Raw genomic sequence first — 14,441 nt, forward strand, 5'->3', positions numbered from 1 at the left:
TACTGGCTGTCACGTAGCAAAATGGATTAGTGACAACTGTCACTGCACTGAGAGAAGGTACCCATTTTCTACATGCAAATTCTAAATTCCTAAATAACGGTAATTGGCAACAATATGATTTACTGGGCGCTCACCGTGTCAAACAGTGTGAAGGGCTTCGTTCTCACAGCCGATGAGAAGGGTTATCGGCTTCACCTTATTCTAAAATTGAAGTAAAATTTTCCTAATGAACATTGTAGGAATACCGAGGCGGGGCGGGGGTGGGGGGCGCCCAAGGTCACACAGCCAGGGAGTCGCGGGGCAGAACCCAACCGCGAGTGAGAGGTCTGGCTCGGAAGCCTGCTCTAGACCACCTGTGGGCAGCCACCCTCGCAGAATCCCTAGGCTCGCCCCCCAAAGCCAGGCGCAGTGGCTCGGGGTGAAACGCACCTTCCCCCGCGACCCCAGAGGCCGGTCTCCCCGGCCCGAACTCGGCAGGGCGGGCGGGAAGTCCGAGCAGAAGGAGACACGGCGGGGCGCGCGCGAGCAGGGGACATGAGGAGGGACAAGTGGGGTACCCTGTGGCCTCCCGGGCGCCCACAGCCAGGGCAAGGCCAAGGAAAAGGCCGCTCCTCAGAAAGGCCTGGATTCCTGAAACTCACCCGACTCGCGGCCACACTGGGAGGGCTGAAGCGCTATTCACTCGCGAAGACTCCGGACTCCAAGGCCAGCTGTCCTGGCAACCCAGCGCCAGGTCCGCTTCTCGCCGGGGGACGACTCGCGCGCCCTCCACAGCCAGCCGGGACGGCCCCGCCCTCTCCTGCGCGGCCACTCCGGCGCATGCGCCACCCCACCCCGGACCGGCCCATTTTCGGGTGCTGAGGGGGATCAAGGAAGCGAGTCCACGGAGGCACGGCAGTGCCAAAACCACAAAGCGAACCAGAAAACCAAATTTTGTGACTACGATTAAGCTCACCTACACTATCTTCTCTCCTAAGAAGAGTGGCGCCGGGGATCGGCGCGTTTCGCTCCTTTCGTTACCCTCCCCGCCGTCCCCTGTACGGAGGGTACAGTCTAAAGTTTGAGCACCGGTGGGCGGAGCTCTGGAGGCAGCGGGAACTGCCATTGGTGGCTTTGAAAGCGCAGCGAGCGGCAACAGCTGCTGAGGTGTGAGGCGGCTGGAGATGTGGGCCGGTAAGAGAGCCCCTGGCGGCTGGGATCGGGCCGCGGAGGGTGGTGGGAGCCTCAAGGAAGCAGGTCCCAGGCTTTAGGGGCGTCTTTTTCTTGACTACCGCAGGCTCCAACAGTACGGGGTGGGCTCTTGGTTTCGGGCTGGGAGTGGGGGACTACAGAGGAGGGTAAGTTGCGAGAGGACGGTACCGCCCGGCCGTGACGTCACATCCGCCCGGGGCGGGGCCTCTCCTGGGGCGCGAGTTAGCGTTAGAGCCGTCCTGAGTTGTCACGTGGGCGGCTGCCCACCCTCCTTACCTTCTTAGGTTCCTTTGCTTAGAATTGGGAGTTTTGTTTTGATTTTTGGTTTGCCTTGGCCTCCGTCCTTTTTCGCCCATGCTGCCTCTCGAATTACCCTCATGCTCCTTTGGCAGCTCTTCAGCGGTGTTGGGACTAACGCAACATTATTTAAAAGGGGTCTCTTATCCCGCGTTCATTCCGTGCATGGATATTGAGCCTCATCTACATACTAGGCACAGTGCTAAGCGCTAAGTAAAAAATAAAAAAGATATTCATCGGGAGTCAGAAAAGTCTTTTCAGGATTTTCCTACTTTATTGGTGAGATTGAGTGGGCTCTTTCTCCCAGAACTCTTTAGAATGGCGTTCTGCAAACTTTATTCAGTTTTAAGAATCATCTGAAAAAATGCAAAATCTCAAGGCCGACTGCTCCACCCCCTCAATTTAAGTTGATGGAGCCCGGAATCTTCATTTTAAGCAACTCCCTTTACCCCTGAAGTGTTCTCAATGGTATGTTGATTTGATACTGCACTGGCTGTTGAACTCTAATCCTTCCCAGGTTGCTTATCTCCTCCGGCATATTGCTTAGGGATATTATCTAGTCATTCATTCCACAAGTATTGATCAAGTACATATTAGACGGTAGATTGACTAGAATACTGTTCTCGATTTTTGGGCTATAGCTGTAAAATAAAACTAACATAAAACTCTCCTACCCTTGTAGAGCTCAATAAAATATTGTAGAGACAATAAAAAAAAAAAGATAATTACTTTAACAAAAGTAAGAAGTGGACAGTGGGGAAATAACTTGAGATTGGGTGGTCAGAAAAAGCCTCTCTGAGATCTAAGCTGAGATCTGAATTACAAGAAGAAGCCACCCATATGAATAATTTTAGGCAGGAATAACAACAGGTATGCTCATTCTTTGCTGGAGGGATCATTTTGCATTAAAGAAACTAAAAGTCACTGTAGCTGGAGCTCAGAAAGCCAAGGATAGAACAGTAGGTGATGGGGAGGGAGGCAAGGACCAGACCAAGGCAGGACCTTGAAGACCATGGTAAGGAATTTAGTCTTGACCTTAAGGCAGGATGGGCCTGTGTCCAGAAAAGGAAGCAAATCAGATTCCTTTTTCATGATCCTGATTCTGTTCCCATTTTTTATTTCAGTTGTGTTTCTCTTTCTAAATGATTCCTAATCATTCCTCTTTATCTTTGTTTTACCTGTCATCTTCAGTATCTTTTAAAAACAGTCAACTACCTGTATCTTCCCAGAAGTAGGCAGTTATGATAAATTATATGCAGTATTCAAAAAATATTTAAGGTAGATATAAGTCACAGCCATGATTCTTATAGGAGAATACTCCTCTGTGTGTCATTGTAAATCTTAGGGTTTTAGTGAAAGCAGGTAGAATTGACAGACTTATACCAATATCTATGTGCCTGGAAGATAGGCTGTTACGGGAAATTAAAGTTTGTAGACATCCAGCTTAATCTTTGTTTAGAAATCATGCTTGCTTTTTATGTTATATATTTTTAAATGTACCCAATTGAGGTAGCAGAGTTTGAGCTCAGTGGTCACACATGATGCACAGCTTCTGTCCTGAGGAAAATAATAAAAGGGCTCAGAATCCCCCTTCCCTGTGCATCATCTTTAATACAGCTGCTAGATATGCTAATGAAGATTATTTTCCTTGCCTGTTATGGGGTGAGTCACAACAGATTTGGGGCTCAAGATCTTTTGGACAGTTGAAGAATCTCACCTCCAGGCATGGGGCAGGAAAAGTGCAGGTAATGGCTCTATGTTATTGGTGACTCTTTAAAGAATCAAGAGACTACAGTCCTCTTTTATCTCCAGCTCTTGCTGTGTCGTCTGGACCCATAAATCCAGCTGTTTATTCAGTAGCTCCACTTGAGTCTAATGGTTTTCTTAAAATTTACAGGTTTCAGATAGAATTCTTGTGCTTTCCTCTGCCCCACCCATGTTCTTCTCCATCTCAGGTAACAGCAACTCCATCCTTTGAGTTGCTTGGAAAAAAACCTGGTATCGTCTTTGATTCTTTTCTTTCATTCACACTCCACATATAATCCATCAGGAAATCCTGTGGGCTCTCTCTCAAAAATATATCTAAATGGTGGTGGATGGTAGCACAATATTGTGAACGTAATTAATAACACTGAATTGTATATTTGAAAGTGGTTAAAATAGGAAATTTTATGTTGTACACATGTTACCACAATAAAAATTAAAACAAAACAAAACCCACCCACCCATAGACCTGTACAATGCAAAAAGTAATCCCTAATGAAATAAGCTTCAGTGACAGAGAGATTCCAAAAGGAGCCGAGAGGTCACTCTGGTGGGCACTCTTACGCACACTTTAGACAACCCTTTTTAGGTTCTAAAGAATTGGGATAGCTGGTGGTGGATACCTGAAACTATCAAACTACAACCCAGAACCCATGAATCTCGAAGACAATTGTATAAAAATGTAGCTTATGAGGGGTGACAATGGGATTGGGAAAGCCATAAGGACCACACTCCACTTTGTCTAGTTTATGGATGGATGAGTAGAAAAATAGGGGAAGGAAACAAACAAACAAACAGACAAAGGTACCCAGTGTTCTTTTTTACTTCAATTGCTCTTTTTCACTTTAATTATTATTCTTGTTATTTTTGTGTGTGTGCTAATGAAGGTGTCAGGGATTGATTTAAGTGATGAATGTACAACTATGTAATGGTACTGTGAACAATCGAAAGTACGATTTGTTTTGTATGACTGCGTGGTATGTGAATATATCTCAATAAAATGAAGAGTTTAAAAAAAAAAAAAAAGTAACCCTCTAAAATATAAAGTATTTTATATAAATCCAGAATCTGTCCACTTTCCCACTCCTCCGTCTTGGCCCAACATCATCTCTTACCTGCATTGTCGCAGCAGCCTCCTAATTGGTCTCCTGCTTTCACCCTAGTCTCTGGACTACATTCTCAGCACAGTAGCCAGATTGATCCTGGTAGAAAACTTAAATGAGAACATAGCCTGCCTCTGCTCAACACCTTCCAGCGGCCCCATTTCTGTGAAAGCACAAGCCATAAACCTAACAGTGGCCCACAATGCCCTCCATGGTCTCTGATCTCCACTCCTCACTGTTCTCGAAGGCCCCAGGCAGTGTTGCCTGGAAAGCTCTTCCACCAAATAGCCACGTGGTTTGCACCCTGTCCTCCAAAGATTAGCTCAAATGTCACCTTCTCTAGTTCTGCTCTGCTCACCCCCCACCTCTGCCTCACTTCCAGTCTGCCTAACACCACTCCATTTTTTCCACTGCACTCACCACTTTTCTTCCTCTCCCCCCATTAAATGGATGCTCCATATTTGCAGGAATTTTTCTCTGTTGTGTTCGTGGATGTATCAATCCCCAGTGCCTAGAAAAGTGTCTGGCACACACAGGTGCTCAGTACTTTGTTAGAGGAATCAGTGAATGAATGAATGAATGAATGAATATTTATATATCATTGCCATCAAAGGATCAAAAATTTCTAGTCAGGAAACTATTTTTTTAAATGGCTTTAACTTACAAAGAATGTTTATAAATCAATTTTGAAAAATCTATCACATTTAAATATACAGGTTAAGGAGAAAATAATTAAGTCCTTATATTGAAACCATTTGCCGTGTGACTGTAAAAAGGTAAAAATGTGGGTGTTCGACCTACAAGTTAAAATCCCAGCTAAAAATATGGTGCTGGAAAATTAACAATTAAGTTAAACTTTTGTATTTGGTTAATACTTTGTGCTGTTGTTGTTACAGTGCCAAAGAGATGGATGAGACTGTTGCCGAGTTTATCAAGAGGACCATCTTGAAAATCCCCATGACTGAAATGATGACAATCCTAAAAGCCTGGGATTTTTTGTCTGAAAATCAACTGCAGACCATAAACTTCCGACAGAGAAAGGAGCCTCTTGTTCAGGACTTGATTCTGCTTTGTGAGGTAACAGGATTCAAAGTGATTAACCTTGAACAGCATACTACCCCTCTGTTCTTTTTCTTTCTTCCTTTCCTTAATCCAAAAGGGATTTAAGGCAGCTCCTAACTGTGAGGCAGTGAAGGCTATGTACTGCTGTAGTGGAGAGGAAGCTATTTTTTAAATGGCTTTAACTTACAAACAATGTTTATAAATCAATAAAGAAAAAAGTGAATACAATGAAAGGGGGTAAAAAAACAGACAATGCAAGTTCAATAATGAGCAGTACTTTTTTTTAACCTATCAGATTGTCATAGACGAAAAGAAAATGATACTCAGATGTGTTGGCAAAGTTAGGAATAGATGCTCTCTTCCACATGTTTTTATTTATTTATTTGCTTTTTGGTAGAACATAATTTCAGACTCTGAGAAGTTGCACTTATTAGTACAAAGAATTCCAGTATACCCTTTCTTCATTCACATTTAAATATGTGTGTGTGTATATATACATACTTTTCTACCCACTAATTTCACTTCTGGAAATTTATACTAAGAAAATACTAGAAAATAAAGAGGCATATATAAATAATATAACTTATGAATATTCATATAGCATTTGCCTATATATATAGGTATAGCTGTAGTGTTGTTTAAAAGGCAAAAAATTCTAAATAACTGTAAGTAGGAGACTGGATAAATAATAATACATCCACCTAACAGTATCCTTCAGCCACTGAAAAGAATAAACTAGAGCTTTGTTTACAACATGAAAAGAAACTATATAATATGCATACAAGTAAATGTATATGTCTGGAGCAGTTCTCAACTGGGACAATTTTGTCCCCCAGGGGACATTTGGCCATGTCTGGAGATGTTTTTGTTGTTAAAACTGGGGGAGAATAAGCCAGACCCAAAAAGACAAACATTGTATGATCTCATATGAAATACCCAGAAGAAGCAAATATTCAAGGGACAGATAGTGGATTATAGGTTACAAAAAAAAAAAAAAAAATTGGGGGGAGGTGGGTATTAATTAATGGGTACAGAGTTTGTCTTTGAGGTAATGAAAAAATTGGGGTAATGGATATTGGTTGATAATGCTACAATATTGTGAATGTAATTAATACACCTGAATTGTACACTTGAACATGGTTAAAATGGGAAATTCTGAGCTGTACATATGTTACTGCAATAAAAAGTTAAGGAAAAAAAAAGTACTGTATGTGTGTGGCTACATCCTAATCCTCCCCCCCGCCTCCAAAATGAAAAAATAAATTGGGGAAGGGATGCTACTGGCATCTAATGGGTTGGTGCTAGGGATGCTGCTAAACATCCTACAATGCACAGGACAACTGCCACCACAAAGAAGTACCCAACCCCAAATGTCAATAATGCCAAGGCTGAGACTCCCTGACAGAGGGAATCTGGAAGGAGCCATACCAGACTGCTAACTGTGCTTGGCTTAGGGAGCATGACAGTGGGGAAGAGAAGAATTTTCACGTTATACTGTACACACTTCTGTATCTTAATTTTAAAAACACTCTTTACTAAGTATAAATTTTTTAAAGAAAAGTATACAGATATGTATTCTTGCAAACTGAACACACCCATGAAACCAACACCAAGATGTAGAACTAGGGTACCATTAGCATCACTTGCTATGTCTAGCCCTTCATCCCTGTGGATACTAAGTACCCTGACTTCTAACAGCCTGAATTAGTTTTGCCTGCTTTTATACCTTATGTAAATTGCATCCTACCTCATGTACTCTTTTGTGTCAGCTTCTTTCATTCAACTTTACCTTTGTGAGATTTGACAACATTTTGCCTGTAGTTGGACGTTGTTCGTTCTCATTGCTGAATTCCATCATGTGAATATACAATGCATTTATCCATTCTAATGTTGGTGGCCATTTTAGTAGTTTCAAGTGTTTAGCTATTACAAATAATGTTACTTTGAACCTTATGTTCAGTAACTTTTGATGGCTAGCTATGCTTCTATCTGTTGGTGTATACTAAGAGTGGAATTGCTAGTTTGTAGGGTGTGCCTATGTTCAGCTTTGGTAGGTAACAGCAAAGAATTTTCTAAAAGGGTTTTGCCAGTTTACACTCATCAGCAGTGTGGAATGGAAAGCTGGATCAAAGGGTATGAATATATTCAGCTTTAGTAGATAACACCAAACAGTTTTCACAAGTATTGGTACCACTTTGTACCCCCACCAGCAGTGTATAAAGTTCAGCTCCACATCCTTGTCATAGTTGGTATTTTTCATCTTTCTCTTTTTAGCCCTCTGGTAGGGATGTAGAGGTTTCTTATTGTAGTTTTAATTTGCATTTCCCTGATGACTAATGAAGAGCCTTTTCACACATGTATTACTCATTTGGATATTCTCTGAAATCTGTTTAATCTTTTGCCCATTTTTCTATTGGTTTATCTTTTTCTGAGTGAGTTGTCTGAGTTCTTCATAGATTCTGAATAAGTGAGATAAACGTATAGTGAATATTTTCTCCCAATCTGTGTTTGTTTCTTAACTCTCCTAATGGTATCTTTTCATGAACAGAGGTGTATATGAATTTTTTATATTACATTTATTATAATTCAACATTTTCTTTTAAAATATGGCACATTAAACAAGTATTTTTCTCCACACTCTGCCAAAGCCCAATAAAATGGCAAGGAATTTTCAAAACATAGAAATTTTCAAAGACCAGAGGGAAAAGGAGATCGCAGCAGATAAGAGATGTCAACAAAATTTAGGAACCTGGAAAGCAGATAAACCTATGGTAACTGAATGAGTAGAGCAGAGAAAGTAGATACCTATCTGTTGTCAATTCTACACACTTCCAGAAAAGTGAAGAGAAGGGAATACTTGGCAACTCATTCTATGAGGCCAGCAGTCCCCAGACACCAAAACCAGAGAAAGATAATACAAAAACAAACAAACCAACCTACGAATCAGTATTGCTTATGAAGATTGATGTATAATTTCTCACCAAAATTCAGCAAATTAAATCCAACAATATATTAACAGAATAATACATCATAACCAAGTGGAGTTCATCTGAGGAATGTAGGGTTGGTAGGACAGTTGAAAAACCCATCAATATAATTCCCCAAATTAACAAATTTTGAAAAGTGTATATGATCATTACTATAGACCCAGAAAAAAGATTTGATGAAATCCAACATCCCCATTCTTTTTGAAAAGTTAGCAAAGTAGGAATAGAAGGAAACATCCTCGAACTGATAAAGGGCATCTGCAAAAAGCCTGCCTAGTGGTGAAAGACTGAATGCTTTTCTTCTAAGGTCAGGGACAAGGTAAGAATATCTGTCTAACTGCTTCTATTCAACATTGTACCAGAAGTTCTTGCCAGTGCACTCAGGCAAGATAAAGAAATAAAAGCCATCTAGATCAGAAAGGAAGAAATAAAACTTTTATTTCTTTCATAAAAGCCTTTATTCCTAGATAACATAATTGTCCATGTAGAAAATCTGATGGAATTTACCCCCCCCCAAAAAAGCTACTATAACTAATAAGGTGAGTTTAACAAGGTTGTAGAATTCAAGATCAATATATAAAACTCAATTGTATTTCTATATACAAGCAACAAATAGTCAGAAATTGAAATTTTAAAAAAATTTACAACATCAAAAAGTAGGAAATGTGATAAATCTGACAAATGATGTGTAAGACCTGTACACTGAACCCATAAAACTACACTAAGAGATTGGCCCTAGCATAATGGGATTGAGATAGCCTTCTTGAACCAAAAGGGGAAAGAGAAAGGAAACAAAGTTTCAGTGGCTGAGAGATCTCAAATAGAGTCAAGAGGTCATTCTGGAGGTTATTCTTATGCATTATATAGATATCCCTTTTTAGTTTTTAGTGTACTGGAAAAGCTAGAAGGAAATACCTGAAACTGTTGAACTGCAACCCAGTAGCCTTGATTCTTGAAGATGATCGTATAACTAAATAGCTTACACTGTGTGACCCTGTGATGGTGAAAACTTTATGGCTCCCACTCCCTTTATACAGTATATGGACAGATAAATAGAAAAATGAGGACAAAAAGTAAATGAATGATAGGGAGAGATGGGGGTATGGGATGTTTTGGGTGTTCTTTTTTACTTTAACTTTTATTCTTATTCTTTTGTGTGTGTAGTAATGAAAATGTTCAAAAATTGTGGTGATGAATGCACAAATATATAATGGTACTGTGAACAACTGATTGTACACACTGTGGATGACTGTATGGTATGTGAATATATCTCAATAAAAATGAATTAAAAAACAAAAAGCTCTATTGAGAAATTATAGAAAACTAAATAAATGGAGAGATACATTGTGTTCATGGGTCAGAAGGCTCAATATTGTTAAGTCTCCCCCAGATTGATCTGTGGATTCAGTGCAATTCCAATCAAAACCACAGCAGGATTTTTTGTAGAAATTAACAAGATAATTCTGGGATTCATATATAAATGCAAAGGACCGAGAATAGGTAAAACAAGTTGAAAAACATCATAGCTGGAGAATTAAGTGAGCTCTCCAATTATCCTGAAGTCAAGATGAAATTATAAAGCTAGAGTAATCAAGACTGTGTGACATTAGCATAAAAACAGACAAAGCAACAGAATAGAGTCTAGAAATAGACACATACTTATGATTAACTAGTTTTTTACAAAGTTACCAGGAGTAATTCAGTGGAGAAAGGATAGCCATTTCAACAAATTGTGTTGCACCAATTGGATGCATACCCTTATGCCAAACAAACAAAAATAAGGAAATTCCATCCATTCCTCCCACCATATACAAAAATCAACTCAAAATGTATCCAAGATTCAAATGGAATACCTAAAGCTGTAAAACATGCAGAAGAAAACAAAGTAGAAAATCTTTGTGACCTTGGGCTAAGCAAAGATTCCTTAACAACACCAAAAACATCATCCATAAAAGAAGAAAAAGTTGATAGATTGGACTTGATCAAAATTAATAACTTCTCTCAAAAGACACTGTTTAGAGAACAAAAAGACAAGCCACAGACTGGTAGAAACTATTTCCAAATCATTTCTCTGATGAAGGATTTGTATCTAGAGTAACAAAGAACTCTCATGCTCAATAATAAGAAAACAACCCAATAAAAAAAAGTGGGCAAAAGCTTTGAACACATTTTTTCAAATAAGGTACATGGAGGGCAAATAAGCACATGAAAAAAGATGCTCAGATCATTAGTCATTAGGAAAATGCAAATTAAAACTACAATAAAACACTCCAACACACTTATTAGAATGGCTAAAATGCCGAAGTCTGGGATGTGGAGGAACTGGAACTCACATATTCACTGCTGGTGGGAATGTAAAATGATAGCACCACTTTGGAAATCAGCTTGGCAGTTTCTTTAAGCAGTAAATTTATAGTTAACATATGACTCTGCCATTCCACTCCTAGATGTATACCCAAGAGAAATGAAAAATGCCCACATAAAGATGTGAACAGGAATGTCCAAAGCCACATTATTCGTAATAGCCAAAAGCTGGAAACAACCCAAATGTCCATCAACTGATAAATGGATAAACAGATTATGATGTAGCTATACAATGGAATACTGTTTACCAATAAAAGGGAATGAACTTGATAGATGCAAAAACATGGATGAATATCAAAATAATTATGCAGAATAAAATAAGCTAAGCAAAAAATGGTACAGTTATCCCTTCCACATTGCAATTTTCCCCATCGTGGTTTTGATATATCGGAGGTCAGCATAAGAAATTAAATCAGAATTTGGGGGAGTTTTGCGGAAGCCACCGACAACATGTGGAGGCCAGTAGACGACACTGAAAAAGTTTAGAAACTCAGAAAGGCAGTGGGATACCATTATTTGGTGTAGTCTGGCCTTTCCTGATGCTGTGTGAAGACTCTCCCAGGTGCACCTTCCCCTGTCCCCCAAACACACCCCCAGTCCTCTCCTCCTCTGGGACCCCACTGCTCTCCTCTGAAGGAATGGAGAAGGCCCTCAGGAGCGACCTGGCCAGCGGTATTACCTTGGTGGCCTTGGTGCCTTCCAGGTCTTTCTGCCTTCTAGCAGCTGCTGCTGGAGGTGGACCCAGTGGCGGCTGGGAGTGCTGCCCCCTGGCAACCATTGGTGACAGTGTTTTTCAGGCATCGCTTAGAAATGGCCGGACACTGTTTCCAGTCCATCCTAGCAACAAGGCTTTACTTTACCAAAAAAAGTCTTGATTTTCCTGTTCATGTGCTGCCTCTTGAAAGTGAAGGAACACAAGTCCTTAACCCAAAATGTACAATAAGGTACTGTAAATACCCCATAAAAGAAAAAGAAAAAATTCAGACTTCTCTGGTATGAAGGGAGGGCCAAAAAAATTTTACACGGATTTTCCATATCACAAGGGCACAGCACCCCTAACCCCCATGATGTGGAAGGGACAACTGTATATTCTTATGATAACAGTCATATCAAACTCTAGAAAATGCAAACAAATCTACAGTGACAGCAGATCAGTGGTTTCCTAAGACGAGAGGGTGGAAGGAAGAGGCATTCGAGGGAAGGATTAGAAAGGGACACAAGGAAATTTGGGGGATTGATGGATACATTCGTTGCCTTGACTGTGGTGATGGTTTCACAGGTTATAGTCAAATGCTGAAACTTCCCAAACTGCACACTTTAGATATGTGCAATTTATGGTATGTCAATTCTACTTCAATTAAAATTTAAAAAAAAAACAAAAAACTAAAAAACAAAGAAAAACCAGAAGTTAAGGTGATAAATGTGGAGTAAATTGGGAGAAGAGTTGTGAGCACCTGTATTCAGACATGAATCAGAAGGTACATTTGTTGGTTAACAGGGGAAAGTGCATTGGAGAGAGGGTCAGTGTCAGTACAGAATTGAGAGGATGCTTATAGTCTGTTCTAAATCCTAAGTTGTGCTTCAAATAGGATAGAATCAAACCTATCACCATATGTACAAAATAATTTATCCTCTCTTTCAGGAGAAGCATGCAACTGTCAATGATGCAGCCCTTTTAGACATCATTTGTAAGTTTTGGTGATTTTACACTTAACCAATCTGTTTCATCAGAGTCAATTTTGTATGGAATACGTAAGGCTCAAATTCTAGAGTCAAGGAGACTTGGTCTCAAATCCCAGCTCTGTCACTCCCCAGCCTTGAGTTCTTTGTCAAGTAACTCTACCTTTCTAAGCCTCTTTCCTAAGTGAAGTGGAGATCCTAATAGTCCCTACTTGGCAGAATTGCTGGGAGGGTTAAATGAGATAGTGCTTGAAAAGCTCCTAGCACAGTAACTTGCATGTAATATGCACATAATAAAAATTTGTTGGGTTTTATTGTTAATTGCAATTACAGAGTTTGAAAATATATTTCTGAGAATTTGTTCTTATTGCAGGGTAGCTTATCACTTCTCCTCCCTTCTGTTTCTTTGCTTTTTTTCCTTTATGTCCTAGTTCTCTCTGTATTTTTTCTGGATATCTGTCTTTTCTTGAGGAGACAACCTGGTGTAGGGGCTAAGAACCCAGGCCCCAGGGCCACATTTCTTGGGTTCACATCTTGGCTTCCTCATTGCCTCTCCCTGAGTTCTGGTGAAGGTGGTAACATCTCTCTGTGCCTTGGTATTATCATTTGGCAAATGTGGATAATAATGATAATACCTCATATGGTTATGGTGAGGATTAAATTGGAGTACAGGAACCGTGAGAGTACAGGAGTCCTTAGAACAGGGCCTCGTATTTACTAAACAATATAAATTAAAAGTTATCATATTAACTGCTTTGTATGGCCTGGAAGTGTAAAAAAAATCATCTTTATTAATACTTTGTTCCAACTAAGACATAGCTAAATTTCTTTAGAGCCTATGCTTCTGGCTTAGTTTGTCTAATTTTCAGTGATCAGGTCAAATTTAGATCATGAAGGGTGGCTCTACACAGTTACCATTTCTCATGCATTCATTTTATGGGCATTAAGCCCCTACATGTGCCAGACAGTATGCTAGGCACTGGTAAACAAACAGAGATGGCTTCGAAACCACTCCGAGAGACCCCAGTCTAATCAAAGAGACAGGTTAATTAATCATACAAATGCATTCTTGCGCATTGTAAAAAGAGCTATGAAGGACAAACATAGAGCGGGGTCTATGAGAACATAGTGGGACCTGCTTTACTCTGGGGTTAGGAAAGACTTCCTTGAGGAAATGTACTTGAGCTGACATTTGATGGATGAGTTGGCATTGACTAGGCAAAAAGGAGAAGGGAGGTTAAGGAGCATGAGGGGCAAAGGGCATAGCAGTCTGAAGTCTCTGATGGGACAGAGTATGGCCAGGAGCTGAGAGAAGGCTAGGCGATGGAAGTTTCGTGATGGAGGAAGAAGGCCCAGTGACATGAGGTGCAAGGGCTGGGGGTGAGGGGAGCCATCATACAGAGACTTGAAGGATTTCAATCTTTATTCTAAGACTAGTGCAGTCTTGGAAAGATAATGAGCAGGAAAGAAACATAATTAGGTTTCTGTTTCTTGAAAGATCACTGATTACAGTGCAGAGACCAGAGAGAGAGAAGTGGGTGGGGTCACGAAATATAACTACTAATTGACAGGACTTCACACGGTGCGGTCATGGGGGTGAGTGAGTGGGACACAGCACAGGTAACTCCAAGCACCTGGCACGTGCAACTAGAAGAAAGTGGAACCACTTGCTGAGACCTGGAACACTGGAGGTCAACCAAGTTTGTCACAAAGATCATCGATTACTCTAGGGCATGTTCAACTTGAAGTAATAAATGTCTCCACTTATATTAAGTCCTTGCCATTTATTTCATAAACTTTTGGAAAATGAGGTTTAATAGAATAACAATAAAAATTTTTAAATCCTATTATTATTGTACTACCCTTTTTCAGAGATTAATTAGCAGACATCTGAACTCTTTGAAACAACTAAGGAAGAAGCTACCAGCAAAAAACAAAAAAGAAAACCGTTGAATGCAATCTCTTGGGCAGACATCAACACTGCCTGTTTATA

The 14,441-nt window shown here is 40.2% G+C and overlaps 2 protein-coding genes across 5 annotated transcripts in view; one reads left to right on the plus strand and one right to left on the minus strand.

Moving 5' to 3' along the window:
* CMC2 (C-X9-C motif containing 2) overlaps positions 1 to 787 on the minus strand; it is a 31,610-nt gene extending 30,823 nt beyond the window's left edge. For 2 of the 3 annotated variants that reach the window (XM_037816409.1, XM_037816407.1), the window contains exons 1-2: positions 642 to 787; positions 135 to 201 (exon numbers count right to left, since the gene is read on the minus strand). The gene's annotated coding sequence lies outside the window, so the exon portion shown is untranslated. The remainder of the gene's footprint in view (positions 1 to 134; positions 202 to 641) is intronic. The other variant, XM_037816408.1, reaches the window with a different exon arrangement.
* A 134-nt stretch (positions 788 to 921) lies between these two features.
* CENPN (centromere protein N) overlaps positions 922 to 14,441 on the plus strand; it is a 31,692-nt gene continuing 18,172 nt past the window's right edge. The window contains exons 1-3 of one of the 2 annotated variants that reach the window (XM_037816030.1): positions 922 to 1,173; positions 5,252 to 5,432; positions 12,411 to 12,456. In XM_037816030.1, coding sequence (XP_037671958.1) covers positions 5,262 to 5,432; positions 12,411 to 12,456 — 217 coding nt within the window. In that variant the 5' untranslated portion in view covers positions 922 to 1,173; positions 5,252 to 5,261. Of the gene's footprint in view, positions 1,174 to 1,800; positions 1,957 to 5,251; positions 5,433 to 12,410; positions 12,457 to 14,441 lie in introns of those variants that run through there. The other variant, XM_037816031.1, reaches the window with a different exon arrangement.

The sequence above is a fragment of the Choloepus didactylus genome, chromosome 22 (genome assembly GCF_015220235.1).
Source record: "Choloepus didactylus isolate mChoDid1 chromosome 22, mChoDid1.pri, whole genome shotgun sequence".
NCBI classification, from domain to species: Eukaryota; Metazoa; Chordata; class Mammalia; order Pilosa; family Megalonychidae; genus Choloepus; species Choloepus didactylus.